Raw genomic sequence first — 22,357 nt, 5'->3', positions numbered from 1 at the left:
CCCTCCCGCCAAGGTCTGCGAGGCCATGGTGGGAGGGGGGGTGCTCGGTCCACCCCCCTCGTCTGCCCCGGGCCAGAGGCCCCGCGGGAACCCCGCAGGGCTGGCATCTCACTGTAGAACAGCCGCCAGGTCCCAGCCCCTGCCATTTGGTCGTTACCGGCTGGCCGCTCCTGGCACCAGCGCAGGAGAGGGCCAGGGCCCTCGGGAGCCTGAGCGGGTCAGTTAAAGCCCTCGGGAGCTGGGCACTCTGGCTCCTGGCTGGCCTCAGTGCCCCAGAGCCAATGAAACGGACGCCCCCAGCAGCAGGGCCAGAGTCCCGAGGGTCGGCCCCCTGGAACGCCCGGTTCCCACAGTAGTGCCAGGCTGGCCAGGGGTCTAATGCTGCAGAGGGCACCAGGTGGACGGTCCGGAGCCCAGCGCCCCCTGAATCCAGCTTCGACTATCCCCTGGGCACCCCCCTGCAGCGGCGGTGCCCGCAGCCCGTCTGCTGTCAGTCGGGGGGGTGGCCAGTCATCACAAAGTGAAGCGAAGCTGGTTCCCAGCTGCTGGGGGCGCGGGGGGGCAGGGGAGCAGCTGCCTGATCCAATCAATCCATGAGGCTGGAGCGCCGGCTTTGTGCAAACAGATGGAGAGAGGAAGACTTGGCTGGCTGGTCGCTCGCAGAGCAGCTGCTTCGGGGGGTGGGGGTTGGAGTTTCGCCATTTAGATCCCCCTTTCCAAAAGTTAACCCCCGTCTCATCCTCCCAGGAAAGGGGGAGCTATGGCCTCAATGGGGCAGGGGAAAGGGGACGAAATGAACCCCCAAGCAATGGGAGAAAAAAATCTGATTACAGAAAAATAAAACAACTTCTCTCCCCCCCATGTTCCAAAAATAATAATTAATGTACAATAAATTACCAGGTGCATTCAAATAACCCTGAGCCCACAACCATCCCCTCCCCTCACAATAATAAATTAAAATCATCCGAACCACCGTTGGGGGGCCCAGAGCAGCCGGCAGCGCCGGCACCAAGACCCTAGGCCAGATGGAGGCCGGCTGAGGGGTCCCAGCCAGGACAGTGCGCAGGGCTGGGGGGCGCAGAGGCGGCTCCCCCCTTCGCTCCCATCCCGCTCTGCTCTGCGTTCAGTCCTGATTGTTTACAAAAATAGATCTCTGAAGGGTGCAGGGAGGGGAACCCGAATGGGAAGCGAAAAGTGCCCGGCCCCTGGCTGCTCCGAACCAAAGAGAATCAGGCTGGACCAGTGACACCAGCAAACCTGCAGGTGGGAGGTGCAGGAGTCCGGGGGGCTGGGAGCTCTGCTGGGGGGGCCGGGAGCTCTGCTGGGGGGGGCCGGGCCCAGGCTGACCCCTCTACAGTTGCTGTGTTTGTTCTCTTTGTTGTGGTTTGGTTTTTTCAAAGTTTTTCTTTTTTTCTTTCTTTTTTTTTTTTTTTGTAAAAAATACAATAAAAATCCCCTCAGCTAAACCCAACATTAAATTAACGGGAGTTGTGTGTCGGTGCCCCCCCAAGAGAGTCCATGGCGGGGTTGCACATGTGGCTTTCGTTTGGTTTCCCGCTGGGCGGCTGAGCCGAAGCCCAGAGTCAGGGTGCCCCAGGGGCTGTGTCGTGTGCCAGTCCGTTCTGCCCGCCCTGCTCCTCTGGGGACGGGCAGGGTGGCTCCTCCTCCGCAGGGGAGAAGCTGTTCTCCTCGTGGCCCAGGCTGCAGCGCTCCGGGTCCGACTGATCCGACTCCTCGCCCTCCTCCTCCAGCGTCAGTTCGAACTGGAACTTCTCCAGGCAGACCTCCTCGTCCTTGTCCTGCTCGTCCGGGGGCGGGGAGGGGCTCCGCGGGATCATGGTGTGGTACCAATCCCGGTTGTCCTCCAGGGTGTCCAGGATTTCCTGGGCGTCAGGGTGCACCAGGTCCGCCCACGTCTCCCACAGCGGGTGAACGATGTAGTCGATGAAACCCACCTGAAAGGCAGAGCCAGGGAGGTGAAAATCAGAGCAGCTGGGGTCCGGCCAGCGCCCGGTGTGACGGGGCCCTGGTCTCGGCTGGGGTCTGGGCCGCGCCCGGCTCGATGGGGCCCTGGTCTCGGCTGGGGTCTGGGCCGCGCCCGGTGTGACGGGGCCCTGGTCTCGGCTGGGGTCTGAGCAGCGCCCGGCTCGATGGGGCCCTGATTTCGGCTGGGGTCCGGGCAGCGCCCGGTGTGACGGGGCCCTGGTCTCGGCTGGGGTCTGGGCCGCGCCCGGCGCGATGGGGCCCTGATTTCGGCCGGGGTCTGGGCAGCACCTGGTGGGACGGGTTCCAGGTTGGAGTCTCCAGGTGCTACCCCCATGCTGCTACTAAGGGGGCAGGGATTGCAGGGCAGAGGACCAGGAGCTCCGGGCTTTGGCAGGGACACCGATCATGGCATACGAGTGAATGAGCTGAGGGCCCTGGGGGCGTGTTGGTGCCCCTGGGATCTCCCTCCCGTGCTGGCCCCACACATCTGGCCAGGTGCGTTCCGGGGCTGGGCACTAGGAGCTCCCCACCCTGTGCCATTGGCTGGAGCGGGTGGGAACGGGTCAGATCAGAGGCAAGCGGGCGCCTCCTGACAGCACCAGGGCCCCCCGCGGGGCGGGGTGGGGCAGGGCGGGGCGGGAGCCCGGCTCTCGGCCCCCCACCTGGGATTTCTCCACGGAGGCCGTGTGCTTGTCGCACATGGGGCTGATCTCCATGCCCCGCTCCCGCTCCTTGTCGCCCTGCCGGAAGAACTCCTCCATGATCCGCTCAGTCCACTGCCGATACAGCCCCAGCGGCTTGGTGGGGTTGCTGAGGTCGGCGCAGTGAACCATGTTCCGCAGCACCTGGGGTGGGGAGAGTGAGCACTGAGGGGGGTGGGCCAGCGCCCCGGCCTTCCCCCCCAGGGAACCCCCGCCCTGGACAGCCCCCACCCCAGGCAACCCCTGCCCCAGCCAGCCCCCTGCTCACCCTGCCCCCCCAGGGAACCCCCGCCCTGGACAGCCCCCACCCCAGGCAACCCCTGACCCAGCCAGCCCCCTGCTCACCCTGCCCCCCCAGGGAACCCCCGCCCTGGACAGCCCCTCCCCGGGCAACCCCTGCCCCAGCCAGCCCCGTGCTCACCCTGCCCCCCCAGGGGAACCCCCTCCCTGGACAGCCCCCCCCAGGCAACCCCTGCCCCAGCCAGCCCCCTGCTCACCCTGCCCCCCCAGGGAACCCCCGCCCTGGACAGCCCCTCCCCCGGGCAACCCCTGCCCCAGCCAGCCCCCTGCTCACCCTGCCCCCCCAGGGGAACCCCCGCCCTGGACAGCCCCTCCCCGGGCAACCCCTGCCCCAGCCAGCCCCCTGCTCACCCTGCACCCCCAGGGAACCCCCGCCCTGGACAGCCCCTCCCCGGGCAACCCCTGCCCCAGCCAGCCCCGTGCTCACCCTGCCCCCCCAGGGGAACCCCCGCCCTGGACAGCCCCTGCCCGGGCAACCCCTGCCCCAGCCAGCCCCCTGCTCACCCTGCCCCCCCAGGGAACCCGCAGCCCCAGCCGGCCCTTCCCCACCCTGCCCCTCCCGGGAACCCCTCACCCCAGCCTGCCCTCCCCCGCCCTGCCCCCCCCCAGGGGAATCCCCCGTCCCTGGGGCAGCGAGCCCAGCCGGCCCCCAGGTGGGTCAGGATGGACGGCCCGTTTGCCTGGCTGATCTGGGGGGGGCGTCATTCTCCCTCCCCCCAGTGAGCCATGCACTGGGGGCCTCCCCAGCCCCCACCCACCTGGATCCGGTCCGTGTAGTTGTCGAGCAGCAGCACCCCAGAACTTGTCACTTTCTTGGTCTCCACCATGGTCTTGAGGTCGGCCAAGAGGCTCATGTGTTTGGACATGTCGGTGGCCAGGACCTGGGGGGGACAGACAGTCACGGGAGGGAGGGGAGGAGCCGCCCAGGACCCAGGAGTCCTAGCACAGCGCCCCTCCCCCCCGCCCAGAACCCAGGAGTCCTAACACAGTGCCCCTCCCCCCTGCCCAGAACCCAGGAGTCCTAGCACAGCGCCCCTCCCCCCCGCCCAGAACCCAGGAGTCCTAGCACAGCGCCCCTCCCCCCCGCTCAGAACCCAGGAGTCCCAGCACAGCGCCCCTCCCCCCTGCCCAGAACCCAGGAGTCCTAGCACAGCGCCCCTCCCCCCCGCCCGGAACCCAGGAGTCCTAGCACAGCGCCCCTCCCCCCCTGCCCAGAACCCAGGAGTCCTAGCACAGCGCCCCTCCCCCCCGCCCGGAACCCAGGAGTCCTAGCACAGCGCCCCTCCCCCCTGCTCAGAACCCAGGAGTCCTAACACAGCGCCCCTCCCCCCTGCTCAGAACCCAGGAGTCCTAACACAGCGCCCCTCCCCCCTGCCCAGAACCCAGGAGTCCTAGCACAGCGCCCCTCCCCCCCGCCCGGAACCCAGGAGTCCTAGCACAGCGCCCCTCCCCCCTGCTCAGAACCCAGGAGTCCTAACTCAGCGCCCCTCCCCCCTGCCCAGAACCCAGGAGTCCTAGCACAGCGCCCCTCCCCCCCCGCCCAGAACCCAGGAGTCCTAGCACAGCGCCCCTCCCCCACAGCCCAGAACCCAGGAGTCCTAGCACAGCGCCCCTCCCCCCCGCCCAGAACCCAGGAGTCCCAGCACAGCGCCCCACCCCCTGCCCAAGATCCAGGAGTCCTAGCACAGCGCCCCTCCCCCCCCGCCCGGAACCCAGGAGTCCTAGCACAGCGCCCCTCCCCCCTGCTCAGAACCCAGGAGTCCTAACTCAGCGCCCCTCCCCCCTGACCAGAACCCAGGAGTTCTAGCTCAGCGCCCCTCCCCCCGCCCAGAACCCAGGAGTCCTAGCACAGCGCCCCTCCCCCCTGCTCAGAACCCAGGAGTCCTAACACAGCGCCCCTCCCCCTCGCTCAGAACCCAGGAGTCCTAACACAGCGCCCCTCCCCCCCGCTCAGAACCCAGGAGTCCTAACACAGCGCCCCACCCCCCCGCTCAGAACCCAGAAGTCCCAGCACAGCACCCCTCCCCCTCCCCACCCAGAACCCAGAAGTCCCAGCACAGCGCCCCTCCCCCTCCCCGCCCAGAACCCAGGAGTCCTAGCACAGCGCCCCTCCCCCCCGCTCAGAACCCAGGAGTCCTAGCACAGCGCCCCTCCCCCCTGCCCAGAACCCAGGAGTCCTAGCACAGCACCCCTCCCCCTGCTTCAGAACCCAGGAGTCCTAGCACAGCGCCCCTCCCCCCCGCTCAGAACCCAGGAGTCCCAGCACAGTGCCCCTCCCCCCTGCCCAGGACCCAGGAGTCCTAGCACAGCGCCCCTCCCCCCTGCTCAGAACCCAGGAGTCCTAGCACAGCGCCCCTCCCCCCCGCTCAGAACCCAGGAGTCCCAGCACAGCGCCCCTCCCCCCCGCTCAGAACCCAGGAGTCCCAGCACAGCGCCCCTCCCCCACAGCCCAGAACCCAGGAGTCCCAGCACAGCCCTTCTCCCCCCCGCCCAGAACCCAGGTGTCCCAGCACAGCGCCCCTCCCCCCCCGCTCAGAACCCAGGAGTCCAGCACAGCGCCCCTCCCCCACAGCCCAGAACCCAGGAGTCCCAGCACAGCCCTTCTCCCCCCCCGCCCAGAACCCAGGTGTCCCAGCACAGCGCCCCTCCCCCCCGCTCAGAACCCAGGAGTCCCAGCACAGCGCCCCTCCCCCTCCCCGCCCAGGACCCAGGAGTCCCAGCACAGCGCCCCTCCCCCCCCGCTCAGAACCCAGGAGTCCCAGCACAGCGCCCCTCCCCCCGCTCAGAACCCAGGAGTCCCAGCACAGCGCCCCTCCCCCCTGCCCAGAACCCAGGAGTCCTAGCACAGCGCCCCTCCCCCCCGCCCAGACCCAGGAGTCCTAGCACATCCCCCCCCGCCCCCCAGCCCAGAACCCAGGAATCGCAGCACAGCACCCCTCCCCCCCGCTCAGAACCCAGGAGTCCTAGCACAGCGCCCCTCCCCCTCCCCGCCCAGAACCCAGGAGTCCTAACACAGCGCCCCTCCCCCCCGCTCAGAACCCAGGAGTCCCAGCACAGCGCCCCTCCCCCCTGCTCAGAACCCAGGAGTCCTAACACAGCGCCCCTCCCCCTCGCCCAGAACCCAGGAGTCAGAGCACATCCCCCTCCCGCCCCCCAGCCCAGAACCCAGGAGTCCCAGCACAGCCCTTCTCCCCCTCGCCCAGAACCCAGAAGTCCTAGCACAGCGCCCCTCCCCCCCGCTCAGAACCCAGGAGTCCTAACACAGCGCCCCCTCCCCCCCGCTCAGAACCCAGGAGTCCCAGCACAGCACCCCTCCCCCCTGCTCAGAACCCAGGAGTCCTAGCACAGCGCCCCTCCCCCCTGCCCAGAACCCAGGAGTCCCAGCACAGCGCCCCTCCCCCCCTGCCCAGGACCCAGGAGTCCCAGCACAGCGCCCCTCCCCCCCCGCTCAGGACCCAGGAGTCCCAGCACAGCGTCCCTCCCCACCGCTCAGAACCCAGGAGTCCCAGCACAGCCCTTCTCCCCCTCGCCCAGAACCCAGGAGTAGGAGCACATCCCCCCCCCGCCCCCAGCCCAGAACCCAGGAGTCCCAGCACAGCGCCCCTCCCCCCCGCTCAGAACCCAGGAGTCCCAGCACAGCGCCCCTCCCCCCCGCTCAGAACCCAGGAGTCCCAGCACAGCCCTTCTCCCCCTCGCCCAGAACCCAGGAGTAGGAGCACATCCCCCCCCGCCCCCCAGCCCAGAACCCAGGAGTCCTAGCACAGCCCCTCTTGCTCCAGTCTCCCAGCCTGGCCCGCAGCCCAGGAGTCCTGATTGCCGGCAGGGCGGGGAAAAGGGCACAGCCCCCCGCCGCCCCCCCAGGCTCTGCTCCCACCGCCAGGTGCGGGTATTGGGCCCCCGGGGGCCGGCCAGGGACACTGCCTGACTTCCTGCGGGGGGTGGGGGGGAGAGCAGGGGCTGGCCCAGCCCGGCTCACCATGTCGATAACCATCTTGCGCAGAGTCTGGCGCTGGCGCTTGCCGAGGCTCTGGAAGATGTCGCAATTCTCCTCCTGCAGCAGCTTGAAGCCCACGGCCAGGTGGTGGTTCTCCAGGACCGATTCGTCGTTGTACATCAGGGCCAGCTCCGAGTCTGCAGGGCGAGGGGGGTCAGGGGGCACCGGGGACCAGGCCTCAGCCTCCCCGAGGGGCTCCTACCCCCCTGCTCCGTGGTACGGGCTCCCGGGGGGGGGATCGGTACGTGGCGGGGAGCTGCGTGCACGGGCAGGGCCCATCGCTGACACAGCCGGCTGCACGGGGCTGTGCACAGGAGTGCACGTGTGTGTGCTGAGGTGTGTGTCCATATCCCAGTGCGCAGGAGAGCTGCTGTGTGTGTCCCGGTGCACGCGTGTGTGCTGAGGTGTGTGTCCATATCCCGGTGCGCAGGAGAGCGGCTGTCCGTGTCCCGGTGCACGTGTGTGTGCTGAGGTGTGTGTCCATATCCCAGTGCGCAGGAGAGCGGCTGTCCGTGTCCCGGTGCACGCGTGTGTGCTGAGGTGTGTGTCCATATCCCAGTGCGCAGGAGAGCTGCTGTGCGTGTCCCGGTGCACGTGTGTGTGCTGAGGTATGTGTCCATATCCCAGTGCGCAGGAGAGCTGCTGTGTGTGTCCCGGTGCACGCGTGTGTGCTGAGGTGTGTGTCCATATCCCAGTGCGCAAGAGAGCTGCTGTGCGTGTCCCGGTGCACGTGTGTGTGCTGAGGTATGTGTCCATATCCCAGTGCGCAGGAGACCTGCTGTGTGTGTCCCGGTGCACGCGTGTGTGCTGAGGTGTGTGTCCATATCCCAGTGCGCAGGAGAGCTGCTGTGTGTGTCCCGGTGCACGCGTGTGTGCTGAGGTGTGTGTCCATATCCCAGTGCGCAGGACAGCTGCTGTGCGTGTCCCGGTGCACGTGTGTGTGCTGAGGTGTGTGTCCATATCCCGGTGCGCAAGAGAGCTGCTGTGCGTATCCCAGTGCACGTGTGTGTGCTGAGGTATGTGTCCATATCCCAGTGCGCAGGAGAGCTGCTGTGCGTGTCCCGGTGCACGTGTGTGTGCTGAGGTGTGTGTCCATATCCCAGTTCGCAGGAGAGCTGCTGTGTGTGTCCCGGTGCACGTGTGTGTGCTGAGGTGTGTGTCCATATCCCAGTTCGCAGGAGAGCTGCTGTGTGTGTCCCGGTGCACGTGTGTGTGCTGAGGTATATGTCCATATCCCGGTGCGCAGGAGAGCTGCTGTGCGTGTCCCGGTGCACGTGTGTGCGCTGAGGTATGTGTCCATATCCCAGTGCACAGGAGAGCTGGTGTGTGTGTCCTGGTGCACGTGTGTGTGCTGAGGTGTGTGTCCGTTTCCCAGTGCACATGGGTGTGCACAACCAGGCTGGAGTGTGTGTCCCGGTGCACAGGGGTGTACACAGGAGTGCACGTATGTGTGCTGAGGTGTGTATCTGTTTCCTGGTGCGCAGGAGAGCTAGTGTGTGTGTCTCGGTGCACGGGAGTGTGCACAGGAGTGCACGCATCTGTGCTGAGGTGTTTGTTTGTGTCCCGGTGCACAGGAGTGTGCACAGGAGGTCTGGCGTGTTTGTCCCAGTGCACAGGGGTGTGGACAGGAGTGCACACGTGTGTGCTGAGGTGCATGTCCGTGTCCCAGTGCACGGGGGTGTGCGCAGGAGTGCACACGAGTGTGCTGAGGTGTGTGTCCCTGTCCTGGTGCACAGGGGTCTGCACAGGAGGGCTGGCGTGTGTCCTCCGGTGCAGGGCGTGTGCACCGGAGCTGGAGGGATTAGGAAACACACGCGGATCCCCCCCACGGCTGCTGCGGGTCGCTAGGAGGCGCCGGGACCCCCAGGAGCTTGCCCCCACGCGCGGGATCGGGGGTCACTCACTGGTGTTGATCAGGAACTGGTTGGAGACGCCCGGATGATCCACGTCATGGATGGCGGCTGCAAACAGAGCGGCCAGGATCTCCAGGTCGGTGAACACAGCCTGCCAAGGGCACACGCAGGGGGCTGAGGCCGGGCCCGGCAGGGGCTGGCTCTGCCCCACGCCTAGGCACGTCGCAGCGCGAGGAAGCCAGGCGTCCGGGCTGCCCCCCTGGGCCCGGTTGCTCAGGCCCACGCCCAGCCACGCCATCAGCACAGCTGGGAGTCGCTCCGCCTGGCTCTCTGTGCGGGGAATTGCCTTGGGGGGGTTAGACCCGGGACCCATCACCCTGGTATCCTGCCTTGGAGTGGGCCCGATGCCAGCTGCTGCCAAGGAGGCAGCGAAGGCAGACGGACCCAGGGCGGGCAGAGGGACAGACGCCTGGGGGGTGGATGGACAGACGGACTGGCAGCTTTCCAGCCCCCCCCAATTCCTTCCCGTCTCACTGCCAGCTGCTTCCGTCGTGTCCCGGCCGCCCTGCATTACCCGCTTGCCATTACGGGGATCGAAAGCCGACCCCCCCCAGGGCCTCCCACGCGGCTGCACGCTGGCATGAGGCTGATTGGCTGAGAGAGCCCCAGCGGCAGCCCCCACCCCCCTGGCGGGCGTGGCCCTGACCCGCTCGGCCCCCCGCAGCGGCAGACCCCAATCCCCCAGCGGGCGTTCTGTGCCCAACACGCTCGGCACCACCCCCCCAGCGGCCGTTCTGTGCCTGACCCGCTCAGCCCCCGGCCCCCACAACACCCGTTCTGTGCCCAACCCGCTCGGCCCCCGCTCCCCCCCCAGCAGCCGTTCTGTGCCTGACCCGCTCGGCCCCCGCTCCCCCCCCAGCGGCTGTTCTGTGCCTGACCCGCTCAGCCCCCGGCCCCCACAACACCCGTTCTGTGCCTGACCCGCTCAGCCCCCGGCCCCCACAACACCCATTCTGTGCCCAACCCGCTCGGCACCCCCCGCAGCGGGCGTTCTGTGCCCGACCCGCTCGGCCCCCGCTCCCGCCCCAGCGGGTGTTCTGTGCCCGACCCGCTCAGCCCCCGGCCCCCCACTCACATCCAGGGCAGGCGTGGCCAGCAGGACGTGCGTGGACTGCACCACGTCGGCGGCATGCAGGCAGTTGTGGTACGCCACGTCGGCGTGGTAATGCTCCTCCAGGGTCAGCACGTACGTCAGCAGCGTCTCTGCCGGGATCTTGAAGGTTTTCAGCAGGTCTCTCTCCTGCAGGGGGGCAAGAGTCACGCCAGAGGGGCCAGCGCCAGACCCTCCTGTGGGCGGAGCCCCGGGCACCCCCCCCCCAGCTCCAGGCCCCGCTGAGGGCTGGCTAATTCCCCAGGGCAATCGCCCCTGTCCCATACAGCTGGGAAGGGACTCCTGATACCCCCCCCCCGCTCTAACCACTAGACCATACTCCTCTTCCAGAGCCAGGAACAGAACCCAGGAGTCCTGGCTCCCAGCCAGCGCTGAGGATCCCTGGCCAGGTGGGCACCAGGTGTGATTCCATGTGCTGCATAGAGGGGTGGGCGCTGCTCCCCCAATGGGCAGGCCCCACCCACCGTGCCAGGCGCGGGGCCCTACCTGGAATATCGTGTACATGATGCAGCTGAGCGAGCGGCTGTTGGAATATTCGGAGACAAGGAAAATGTTCAGGCCCCACTTGTTGAGATTCTCCAGCTCCTGGAAGGCAGAACCTGGGTGGTGAGAATGGGGGGGACACGCCCCCCCCACAGCTCTGCTGGTGTCCTTCACTCCCGACCCACAGCCCCCTGCTAGCCCAGCCCTGCTGCTCCCCAGCTCTGCTGCTGCCCCTCACTCTCGACCTGCTGCCCCCGCCCTGCCCCCCCAGCTCTGCCGGTGCCCCTCACTCCCGACCTGCAGCCCCTGCCAGCCCAGCCCTGCTGCCCCCCAGCTCTGCCGGTGCCCCTCACTCCCGACCTGCAGCCCCTGCCAGCCCATCCCTGCTCCCCCAGCCCTGCCGGTGCCCCTCACTCCCGACCTGCAGCCCCTGCCCTGCTGCCCCCCAGCTCTGCCGGTGCCCCTCACTCCCGACCTGCAGCCCCTGCCAGCCCAGCCCTGCTGCCCCCCAGCTCTGCCGGTGCCCCTCACTCCCGACCCGCAGCCCCTCGGCACCCCAGCCCCTTCCCCACCTGGCTGAGCTGCTCCTCCTGGTCGGTTTTGACCCCGAAGCGGGGGATGCTGGAATTGGTGAGGCTGGAGCTGGGCACGAGTTTCTTCACGCCGCTGATCTGGCACATGGGCTGCTGCTTCTTCTTCTTCTCCCGCTCCTTGTGCGTGGGGGGCGGGATCTCCACCTCATTCTGCTTGTCTGGGGGGGGGGCGGTTGGTCAGCGGGGGAGGGGCGTGCAAGAGGCTGCACGTGCAGCAGTCTGTGAGTGCACGGATCTGAGTGTGACTGTGTGCGCGCCAGAGACCAGGCCAAGGTGCATGTGTGTGTGTGTGGGGGGGGACATGTGCAAACCACCCCTCCCCCAGCTGCCCTTGGGGTGCGTCCCCTTCCCCCACAGTCCTGTCCCAGGGAGGCTGGTGCCAACGCTGCTGACATCAGCAGGGAGCCCCCTGCGGCAGGTTCTGGGGTCCAGCCTGTCCCCCTGGGGGCCGGACTCAGAGCCCCCGCTTGGGCTGGGCCCAGCAGGGAGACAGGTGCCCCCCCGGTGGCAGTGCAGGGTGCGGGAGGGGGGCACTCCTTCCCTGGAAGCGGGGGGCTCGGGGAACGAGGGTGCAACCCCCCCCCAAGCACCAGCAGAGATGAGGGCGGAACGAGGCATCATGGCAGCGTAGGGGTTGGGGGGCCCCCCCAAGACACGGGCTCCTGGAGGGGACTCAGGCAGTGGGGGGAGGGAGGCACCCAGCCAATCTGAACACAGGACTCCATATGATGCATGTGGCAACAGTGCCCCACAGCTGCTCTGGGCAGGAGCTGTACGGAGCTCCCACATCTCAGCCCCTCGAATCCACCCCTGGCCCCCCCACAGCAGCTGGGCCTGCTCCCCTCCCAGAGCCGGGGAGGGAACCCAGGAGTCCTGGCTCCTCCACCCCACTCTAACCCCCCAGTCCTCTCCCCCATCCCTGAGCCAGAGAGGGAACCCAGGAGTCCTGGCTCCTCCACCCCACTCTAACCCCCCAGTCTTCTCCCCCCTCCCAGAGCCAGAGAGGGAACCCAGGAGTCCTGGCTCTCCCCCACCCCCCAGCAATTGGACCCGCTCCCCTCCCAGAGCCGAGGAGGGAACCCTGACGTCCTGGCTTCCCCACGGGCCCCTGCTCCCCTCCCAGAGCCGGGGAGGGAACCCAGGAGTCCTGGCTCCCCCACGGGCCCCCCGCTCTCACCACTAGGCCCCGCTCCCCTCCCAGAGCCAAGGAGAGAACCCAGAACTCCTGGATCCTCCCCCCCTCAGCAACTGGGCCCGCTCCCCTCCCAGAGCCGGGGAGAGAACCCAGGAGTCCTGGCTCCCCCACGCCCTTGTGACGTTATGAGTATAATACAGGGGTCAGCAACCTTTCAGAAGTGCTGTGCTGAGTCTTCGTTTAGTCACTCTGATTTAAGGTTTTGCGTGCCATTCATGCATTTGAATGTTTTTAGAAGGTCTCTTCCTAGAAGTCTATAATATAGAACTAGGCTATTGTTGTATGTAAAGTAAAGAAGGTTTTTAAAATGTTTAAGAAGCTTCATTTAAAATTAAATTAAAATGCAGAGCCCCCCGGAGCGGTGGCCAGGACCCGGCAGTGTGAGCGCCACTGACAATCCGCTCGCGTGCCGTCGGTTGCCTGCCGCGGGTATAATATAAAATCTCATTGAAAGGTGACAGGGCCAGAAAGAGTTCATTAGCTCCCAGCCTGACCTGACCCAGGGGTGAAGCTTAGGGACTGGTCAGGAAGGTCTGTAATGACCAGAGCTGGGAAATGCAGCCCAATTGTCAGAGATCCCAAGGGGAGCTGTTTGCTCAGGGCTTGGGGTGGCAGCAAACAGGTCTTGGCTATCGCTAGAGCTTTCATTCAAAGATCAAACAAGAACATTAAGATTTGTGAAGACACTTGAGGGAAACAGCGTTACTGTCTGTGTCTCTCTGCAGGGTGGGGTAACCTGCATCTGAACCCTTTAATGGTAAATTCCCCTGGGCTAATTGCCAGGCTGGTTGGGAGAAGGAGAGTGAAGCCGATTGTTTTCCCAGGTCCAAAGGCTGCTGGAAATGTAGAAAAACCCTGGGCCACGATCCTGCTCCAGCTCCGAGCTGCTCTGGGTTCCAAGAGGGGGAAACCTTAAGCCACAAGGATTGAGATCCCCAGTCACTGACTGGAGCCCCCCGAACACGGAGATGGGACTAGAACCTCTGGACTGTTCCTAAAGGACTTTTGGCCGCTAAAAGCTCCTCTCTGCTGTGTCTGAACCTCAGGAACTGAATTCCCGTCTGTCTGTACATTGATCTTTTAACCAGCTCTCTCCCTTCTCTTTTCTAATACATTTTAGCTGAGTTAATAAGAATTGGCTGTAGCATGTGTTTGGGTCAGATCTAAGTTATAACTGGACCTGGGTGTGTGGCTGATCCTTTGAGGTTGGAAGAACCTTTTCTTTATATGATGAGAGAAGATTTTCAGTAACCCTCATCGTATCTGCGTGTGTGTCTGGCCGGAGGCCTGGGGCTGGGCACTGGAAGGGAGCTGTGGGGTTTGGTTTCGGAGTAACCAGGGAGGTGCTAGAGAAGCTGTTTGGGCTGGTTAGTAAATCTAAGGACTGGAATAACCCCCACCAGCTCTGGGGTTTGTCTGCCCCGGTCTGTTTGCAGCTCACCCGGCTTGAGTGACCTCAGCTGGCTCCCCCGGGCAGTGCCATCATAGCCCCCCTGTTCTCACCCTTAGGCCCTGCTCCCCTCAGGGAGAGAACCCAGGAGCCCTGGCTCCCCCACACGCCCACCTGCTCTAACCACTGGGACCCTCTCTCCTCCCCTCCCAGAGCCAGGAAAGAACCCAGGAGTCCTAGATTCCAGCCTTGTGCTTGCTGTGGGACATAACACAAGCTGCTTTCCTTTCTTGTCTCACTTAACTCCCCCGAGTCGTGTCACTGACCCCCCCATTCCTAAACAGCCCCTCAGCCCCCAGGCGTGAGCCCCTTCCCCTGGGCTGCTGCAGGCCCGGTGCCCCGACCGGAGCTGCCCCCCTGAGCCGGCCTGGTCCGGGCAGGGTTAACAGCCCAGGCCTGCAGCGGTGCCTGGGGCAGCAGGGGGGGGCCAACTCCGGCACAGACGTCCCATTGACGGGCCCTTGCAACAACATTTACTGTAGGCCGGAAGAGTGTGTCCTTTGACGTCAATGGGGCTCTGGGGACTTGTCTGCCTCCGCGGGAAGCTGCTCCGGACGCAGCCAGAGAATGGCCTTCCTGGCGCGGGGTGAGCATGTTGTGAGGCGAGGCTGGGGGGGCCACACGGGCCTGGGTGGCACCGACAGGCCGGGCGTGGCACTAGTGTCTGCACAGCATCTCCAACCCCGGGAAGTGACTCACCCGGAATTACACAGGGAGCAGGGCCAGAGCCAGTGAGAGAACCCAGGAGTCCTGACCCAGCCCCCCCTGCTCTGACCACCAGCCCCCCACTCCCCTCCCAGGGCTGGGATAGAACCCAGGAGTCCTGGCTCCCAGTCCCCCCTGCTCTAACCCACCAGCCCCCACTCCCCTCCCAGGGCTGGGATAGAACCCAGGAGTCCTGGCTCCCAGCCCCCCCTGCTCTAACCCACCAGCCCCCACTTCCCTCCCAGAGCCGGGGAGAACCCAGGAGTCCTGGCTCCCAGCCCCCCCTGCTCTGACCACCAGCCCCCACTCCCCTCTCAGAGCTGGGGAGAACCCAGGAGTCCTGGCTCCCAGCCCCTCCTGCTCTAACCCACCAGCCCCCACTCCCCTCCCAGAGCCGGGGAGAACCCAGGAGTCCTGGCTCCCAGCCCCTCCTGCTCTAACCCACCAGCCCCCACTCCCCTCTCAGAGCTGGGGAGAACTCAGGAGTCCTGGCTCCCAGCCCCCCTGCTCTGACCCACCAGCCCCCACTCCCCTCCCAGAGCCGGGGAGAATCCAGGAGTCCTGGCTCCCAGCCCCTCCTGCTCTAACCCACCAGCCCCCACTCCCCTCTCAGAGCCGGGGAGAACCCAGGAGTCCTGGCTCCCAGCCCCCCCTGCTCTGACCACCAGCCCCCACTCCCCTCTCAGAGCTGGGGAGAACCCAGGAGTCCTGGCTCCCAGCCCCTCCTGCTCTAACCCACCAGCCCCCACTCCCCTCTCAGAGCTGGGGAGAACCCAGGAGTCCTGGCTCCCAGCCCCTCCTGCTCTAACCCACCAGCCCCCACTCCCCTCTCAGAGCTGGGGAGAACCCAGGAGTCCTGGCTCCCAGTAACCACTGGGCCCCCTGTGGCCGACTTGGGCAGGAAGCCCCATCCTCTCCCCACTGAGCCCAAGGCTCCGAGTCAGGGCCCCGCAGGGACCCCTCGGGCTCGGCGCTCACCGAGGAACGTGCTGGAAATGTACTCGGAGACCTGGTTTCCAGAGCGGCTCATCTCAGACAGGTGGGTGAGCTCACGGGTCAGCATCCTCTTGAACTGCCAAGGAGAAGGAGAAAGGGGCTCAGCAGGGCTGCCCGGGAGCCAGTGTACACGGGTGTGCACACCACCGGCCAAGCTGAGCTGCACACTTCCTCTCACACACGTGTGCATGCTCCACTGTGCAAGCAAGGGGGCAAGCCGGCGTGCACGCTTTTCCACACCCGCTTTGCTGCACAGGGAAGACTCACAGGTGTGCACGCTTCCCCACACAAGCGAGTGTGAATGTCACTGTGTCCATGTGTGCACAGGGACGCCTTGCTGTGCATGTACACTGGCCTGTTGCACGCACATCCTGCATGGGAGCCCAGTGCCTGCGTTTGCACACCTGCCCACTATGCTTGTGAGCTACTGTTGTGCAAGGAGGCGTGATGCACAGTGCAAGGGCCTCGCCAGCGAGCTCCAGCCACCAGCACAGACACTCGCATGGAGCTGCAGGGCTAAGGGGAAGGGCCACCTCGCGATTGGGGCCCTGAGGCCCTGACCCCCCCTTACTCCTGGCTACTCCACACCAGCATCTGCCCAACTCCCCAGCATGGGGGAGAGGCTGGAGCCTGCGCTGCCCCCACCTCCTAGCGCTCCCCCCACCCCCCCGAGAACTCTCGTCCGAATAAACTCAAGGGATTTTTTGATCTAGGGTTGAATTTGGGGCACAGGGCAGCGAGGGGAAGTGTCAGACCAGCACTTCCGGTGCCCCTCACTCCCGACTCGCAGCCACTCCTAGCCCAGCCCTGCCCCCCCCAGCTCTGCCGGTGCCCCTCACTCCCGACCCGCAGCCCCTGCCAGCCGAGACCTGGGCTCCTCCCCTCCCCCCAGCTCTGCTGGTGCCCCTCACTCCCGACTCGCAGCCACTCCTAGCCCAGCCCTGCCCCCCCCCGCTCTGCCGGTGCCCCTCACTCCCGACCCGCAGCCCCTGCCAGCCGAGACCTGGGCTCCCCCAGTCCTGCTGATGTCCGTAACCCGGACCAGCTGGACTCTGCTCTAGGTATTAATTCACCCCCACGCTGATCCCCTCCCGGGCCAAGACCCCCTCTAGAGAGGCAGGTCTTACCTGGACGGCCAGAAGGTGTTTAAGGCCTGGCATGGTGGCCAGCTCTGGTGCTCCCTCCTCCGGCCCTATGCTCGAGCCCGCAGGCCACTGCCGGGGGCTGGGGATTCCAGCCCAGCCGCTCCGGACCCCCCGACCCAGGAGACTCGGCCTGGCATTCCCAGGCAGCCCAGCCCAGAGCCGGCTGCTCGGGGGACTGGGAAGCAGCCGCTGGCTCAGGCTTTCCTGGCAAAGTGAGTCCAGGGGAGGGTGGGTCACGCTCCTGGCACAGAGCCCTCCCCGGAGAGGCTGCGGCTCAGGACAGGAGCCCCACGGCTGGAACTGGCCAACAGGGAAACAGCGATGTACCCCTCCCTCCAGGGAATCCCCGGAGATCAACAGGAGACCTGGAGAGAACCCAGGAGTTCTGGCCAGTCCCCCTGCCCCCGCCTTGGGCCGCTATAACCACACGCCCCTACTCCCCTCCCCGAGCCTGAGAGAGAACCCAGGAGTCCGGGTTCCCAGCCCCCCCTGCTCTAACCCACCAGCCCCCACTCCCTTCCCAGAGCCGGGAGAGAACCCAGGAGTCCGGCTCCCAGCCCCGCTCCCCCCCAACCACTAGACTCCACTCCCCTCCCAGAGCCAGAGCTGGGGAGAGAACCCAGGAATCCTGAGGGGCTGATGCTGGTGTTAAACAGGCTCAAAATCAAAGGGGGGGTTGGGGGCTAGGGGCTCCCCCGCCCCCACTTTAAAGTCCCCTTTGTCCTTCAGCAGCTCTGGATGCTGCTCCTGCCTGGAGCTGGCCTGTGGCTGGTGACTCATCCCGGAGCCGGCTGCACTCACAGCCAGAGGCCTCTGCTTTTGTGGGGGGCGGGGGGTGTTCTCCCTGGCTCTCCCTGTCCCCGCCCCCCTCGAGTCCCCATTCTGCTCCCCCAGGCCGGGCGATGGGGGGCAGGGGGCTCTGCCTCTGGCTGTGAGCCCAGCTGGGCCAGGGCCTGGACTGGGGGGGGGGGGGGGGGTTGCAGGGCCCGTCCCAGACCCCAGTGGCAGGAGGGGTCGGGGGGGTGCAGCAGCCAGCCCCAGAATGGGAACGGGGGGGCAGCTCTCCCTCAGTTCTGCCTATGTGGGAGGGGTCACTGCATTGCCCGCACGCCCCAGAGGGCAGCCAGCAATGGCAGGACCCCCGCCCCTCACACAGCGCGGCTGGGGGGGGGCCACAACAGCGGAGAGAACCCAGGAGTCCTGGCTCCCAGCCCCCCTGAGCCCAGGCCACAGGCTGAGCGGGGGGCAGCGGGCTCCGTACCCCCCAGCCTGCAGGCACGGGGGGTCTCCCTCAGTTGTGCCTCCCCGAAGTGGGGTCCCAAAGGCCACTCCCCAGCTTGGGGACACCCCCAAACTCCCCTCCCCCCCGCTCAGACCCAGCTCCCCTCCCCCATCGCCCCCCCATCCTTCACGTCACACAGAAACAAAAGCAGGACAGTGGGACAGGCGAGCCCCCCAGCCAATCAGGGCACCGCAGCCCAATCTCCATAGCGACAGGAGTCTCCTTAGCAACTGCCCCATCAGCAGCCTGTGCACAGACTCTGGGTCTCCCAAAGGGGGGGGCGTTAACCCCTTCCATCCCAGCCTCACGTACCCCTCACCTGCTGCCATCCAGGTGCTCCTCACTCCCGACCCGCAGCCCCCACGAGTCCAGCCCTGGGCTCCCCTCCCCGCCCGGTGCCCCTCACTCCCAACCCGCAGCCCCCACAAGTCCAGCCCTGGGCTCCCCTCCCCACCCGGTGCCCCTCACTCCTGACCTGCAGCCCCCACGAGTCCAGCCCTGGGCTCCCCTCCCCGCCCGGTGCCCCTCACTCCCGACCCGCAGCCCCCACGAGTCCAGCCCTGGGCTCCCCTCCCCGCCCGGTGCCCCTCACTCCCGATCCGCAGCCCCCACGAGTCCAGCCCTGGGCTCCCCTCCCAGCCCGGTGCCCCTCACTCCCGACCCGCAGCCCCCACGAGTCCAGCCCTGGGCTCCCCTCCCCGCCCGGTGCCCCTCACTCCCGATCCGCAGCCCCCACGAGTCCAGCCCTGGGCTCCCCTCCCTGCCCGGTGCCCCTCACTCCTGACCTGCAGCCCCCACGAGTCCAGCCCTAGGCTCCCCTCCCCCGCTGGTGCCCCTCACTCCTGACCTGCAGCCCCCACGAGTCCAGCCCTGGGCTCCCCTCCCCGCCCGGTGCCCCTCACTCCCGACCCGCAGCCCCCACGAGTCCAGCCCTGGGCTCCCCTCCCCGCCCGGTGCCCCTCACTCCCGATCCGCAGCCCCCACGAGTCCAGCCCTGGGCTCCCCTCCCCGCCCGGTGCCCCTCACTCCCAACCCGCAGCCCCCTGCTATCCTAGCCCTGGGCTCCCCCCAAGAGTGCTAGGTGATTGGGTGCAGAGGGAGACAGGATGAGGGGGGTGTTAAGCAGCTGGGGACACCGGCTCCAGTCCCGCCCCCTATTCAGCAACCCACGCGTGAGACGAGTTTGTCGGGTCTCAGCACACTGGGCTCCCTCTCCCGCTGAGCCCCAGCGGGGCCCCACTGCTGCCCTGGCCGTGGCAGAGGGCCCGACTTTAGCCCCCCGGCCAGCGCAGGCCGAGGCAGGCACAGAGATCTTCATCCAATGTGCCCGAAGTCAGGCATGAGCCGCACGCACCAAATTAGGTCAAAATTGACACCAGAAAGCAGCACTCCCCCCCTTCCGGCAGGGGGAGGGGTGCAGGAGCACAGGTGGGGGGCAATGGCCTGGGAGGAGCAACCACCCAAGGGGCTCGGACACAGCAGTTGCTGTCCTTGGGGGACTGGGGCTGGGGGACGGGGCTGCTTCCCCACAGCTGGGAGAGGAGGACGGAGGGGGCTCAGATGGGAATGCCCACCCCAGCCCCACAGCAGGGAGGAGAACCCCTCCCTGGCTCCCAGCCCGGAGGGTGGGGGACGCACGGTGAGCAGCCGTGGAGGCGCAGGGCAAGTGGCGGGCTGTGCCCCGCAGCTGCAATCAGGAAGGACCAAGCCTAGTGGATGGGGGGCAGGGGACTGGCAGGGTCCCTGGGCGCAGGGTGATACCCCAGACCCCAAGCTGTGTGTAGAATCCCCTGCCCCGAACGCGGCTCCAGCACCGGCCTCAGGCGCCCGAGGGGGGCAGGGGCTGTGGGCAGGGGTCTGAGCCCTGCGCTGCTGGCTGCGGGGGTGGGGGGCGCTACAGGACCTGACCCCCCCAGCTGGTGCCTGAAGGGGCCAGCTGGGCTCAGTCAAAGAGGACGGGGTAGGCTAGAGCATCACACAACTCCACAAACCCCCGTAACCACCACAACCCCCCTCCGGACACCTGCACAACACTCGCCCCAACACCCCCTAACCACCACAACCCCCCTCCGGACACCTGCACAACACTCGCCCCAACAACTCCTAACCACCACAACCCCCCTCCGGACACCTGCACAACACTCGCCCCAACACCGCCTAACCACCACAACCCCCCTCCGGACACCTGCACAACACTCGCCCCAACACCCCCTAACCACCACAACCCCCCCCGGACACCTGCACAACACTCGCCCCAACACCTCCTAACCACCACAACCCCCCTCCGGACACCTGCACAACACTCGCCCCAACACCCCCTAACCACCACAACCCCCCCCCCGGACACCTGCACAACACTCGCCCCAACACCCCCTAACCACCACAACCTCCCTCCGGACACCTGCACAACACTCACCCCAACAACTCCTAACCACCACAACCCCCCTCCGGACACCTGCACAACACTCACCCCAACACCCCCTAACCACCACAACCCCCCTCCAGACACCTGCACAACACTCGCCCCAACACCCCCTAACCACCACAACCCCCCCCCCCGGACACCCGCACAACACTCGCCCCAACACCCCCTAACCACCACAACTCCCCTCCGGACACCCGCACAACACTCGCCCCAACACCCCCTAACCATCACAACCCCCCTCCGGACACCTGCACAACACTCGCCCCAACACCCCCTAAGCACCACAACCCCCCTCCGGACACCTGCACAACACTCACCCCAACAACTCCTAACCACCACAACCCCCCTCCGGACACCTGCACAACACTCACCCCAACACCCCCTAACCACCACAACCCCCCTCCGGACACCTGCACAACACTCACCCCAACACGCCCTAACCACCACAACCCCCCTCCGGACATCTGCACAACACTCACCCCAACACCCCCTAACCACCACAACCCCCTCCGGACACCTGCACAACACTCGCCCCAACACCCTCTAACCACCACAACCCCCCTTCGGACACCTGCACAACACTCACCCCAACACCCCGTAACCATCACAGCCCCCCTCCGGACACCTGCACAACACTCGCCCCAACACCCCCTAACCACCACAACCCCCCTCCGGACACCTGCACAACACTCACCCCAACAACTCCTAACCAACACAACCCCCCTCCGGCCCCCTGCACAACACTCGCCCCAACACCCCCTAACCACCACAACCCCCCGCCGGGCACCTGCACAACACTCACCCCCAACAACTGCTAACCACCACAACCCCCCTCCGGACACCTGCACAACACTCACCCCAACAACTCTTAACCAACACAACCCCCCTCCGGACACCTGCACAACACTCGCCCCAACAACTCCTAACCACCACAACCCCCCTCCAGACACCTGCACAACACTCGCCAGAACACCCCCTAACCACCACAACCCACCCCCGGACACCTGCACAACACTCGCCCCAACACCCCCTAACCACCACAACCCCCCTCCGGACACCTGCACAACACTCCCCCCAACACCCCTAACCACCACAACCCCCCTCCGGACACCTGCACAACACTCGCCCCAACAACTCCTAACCAACACAACCCCCCTCCGGACACCTGCACAACACTCGCCCCAACACCCCCTAACCACCACAACCCCCTCCCGGACACCTGCACAACACTCACCCCAACACCCCCTAACCACCACAACCCCCCTCCGGACACCTGCACAACACTCACCCCAACAACCCCTAACCACCACAACCCCCCTCCGGACACCTGCACAACACTCGCCCCAACACCCCCTAACCACCACAACCCCCCTCCGGACACCTGCACAACACTCACCCCAACACCCCCTAACCACCACAACCCCCCTCCGGACACCTGCACAACACTCGCCCCAACACCCCCTAACCACCACAACCCCCCTCCGGACACCTGCACAACACTCACCCCAACACCCCTAACCACCACAACCCCCCTCCGGACACCTGCACAACACTCGCCCCAACACCCCCTAACCACCACAACCCCCCTCCGGACACCCGCACAACACTCGCCCCAACACACCCTAACCACCACAACCCCCCTCCGGACACCCGCACAACACTCGCCCCAACACCCCCTAACCACCACAACCCCCCTCCGGACACCTGCACAACACTCGCCCCAACACCCCCTAAGCACCACAACCCCCCTCCGTACACCTGCACAACACTCACCCCAACAACTCCTAACCACCACAACCCCCCTCCGGACACCTGCACAACACTCACCCCAACAACTCCTAACCACCACAACCCCCCTCCGGACACCTGCACAACACTCACCCCAACAACCCCTAACCACCACAACCCCCCTCCGGACACCTGCACAACACTCGCCCCACCCCCCCTAACCACCACACCCCCCTCCGGACACCTGCACAACATTCACCCCATCACCCCCTAACCACCACAAACCCCCTCCGGACACCTGCACAACACTCACCCCAACACCCCCTAACCACCACAACCCCCTCCGGACA

The 22,357-nt window shown here is 66.3% G+C and overlaps 1 protein-coding gene across 2 annotated transcripts in view; it reads right to left on the bottom strand.

Annotated features, from left to right (window-relative positions):
• Positions 1–1,389: 1,389 nt before the first annotated feature.
• Positions 1,390–22,357, bottom strand: part of PDE4A (phosphodiesterase 4A) — a 26,129-nt gene continuing 5,161 nt past the window's right edge. The window contains exons 1-10 of one of the 2 annotated variants that reach the window (XM_030546057.1): positions 16,555–16,943; positions 15,410–15,503; positions 11,061–11,239; positions 10,492–10,590; positions 9,970–10,134; positions 8,886–8,985; positions 6,964–7,118; positions 3,746–3,868; positions 2,649–2,831; positions 1,390–1,955 (exon numbers count right to left, since the gene is read on the bottom strand). In XM_030546057.1, the coding sequence (XP_030401917.1) occupies positions 1,584–1,955; positions 2,649–2,831; positions 3,746–3,868; positions 6,964–7,118; positions 8,886–8,985; positions 9,970–10,134; positions 10,492–10,590; positions 11,061–11,239; positions 15,410–15,503; positions 16,555–16,587 (1,503 nt within the window). In that variant the 5' untranslated portion in view covers positions 16,588–16,943 and the 3' untranslated portion in view covers positions 1,390–1,583. Of the gene's footprint in view, positions 1,956–2,648; positions 2,832–3,745; positions 3,869–6,963; positions 7,119–8,885; positions 8,986–9,969; positions 10,135–10,491; positions 10,591–11,060; positions 11,240–15,409; positions 15,504–16,554; positions 16,944–22,357 lie in introns of those variants that run through there. The other variant, XM_030546056.1, reaches the window with a different exon arrangement.

This window comes from Gopherus evgoodei, unplaced genomic scaffold (genome assembly GCF_007399415.2).
Source record: "Gopherus evgoodei ecotype Sinaloan lineage unplaced genomic scaffold, rGopEvg1_v1.p scaffold_40_arrow_ctg1, whole genome shotgun sequence".
In the NCBI taxonomy this organism is placed as follows: domain Eukaryota; kingdom Metazoa; phylum Chordata; order Testudines; family Testudinidae; genus Gopherus; species Gopherus evgoodei.
Note: the sequence above shows the minus strand (reverse complement) of the source record. Positions and strands in the feature narration are given on the sequence as shown.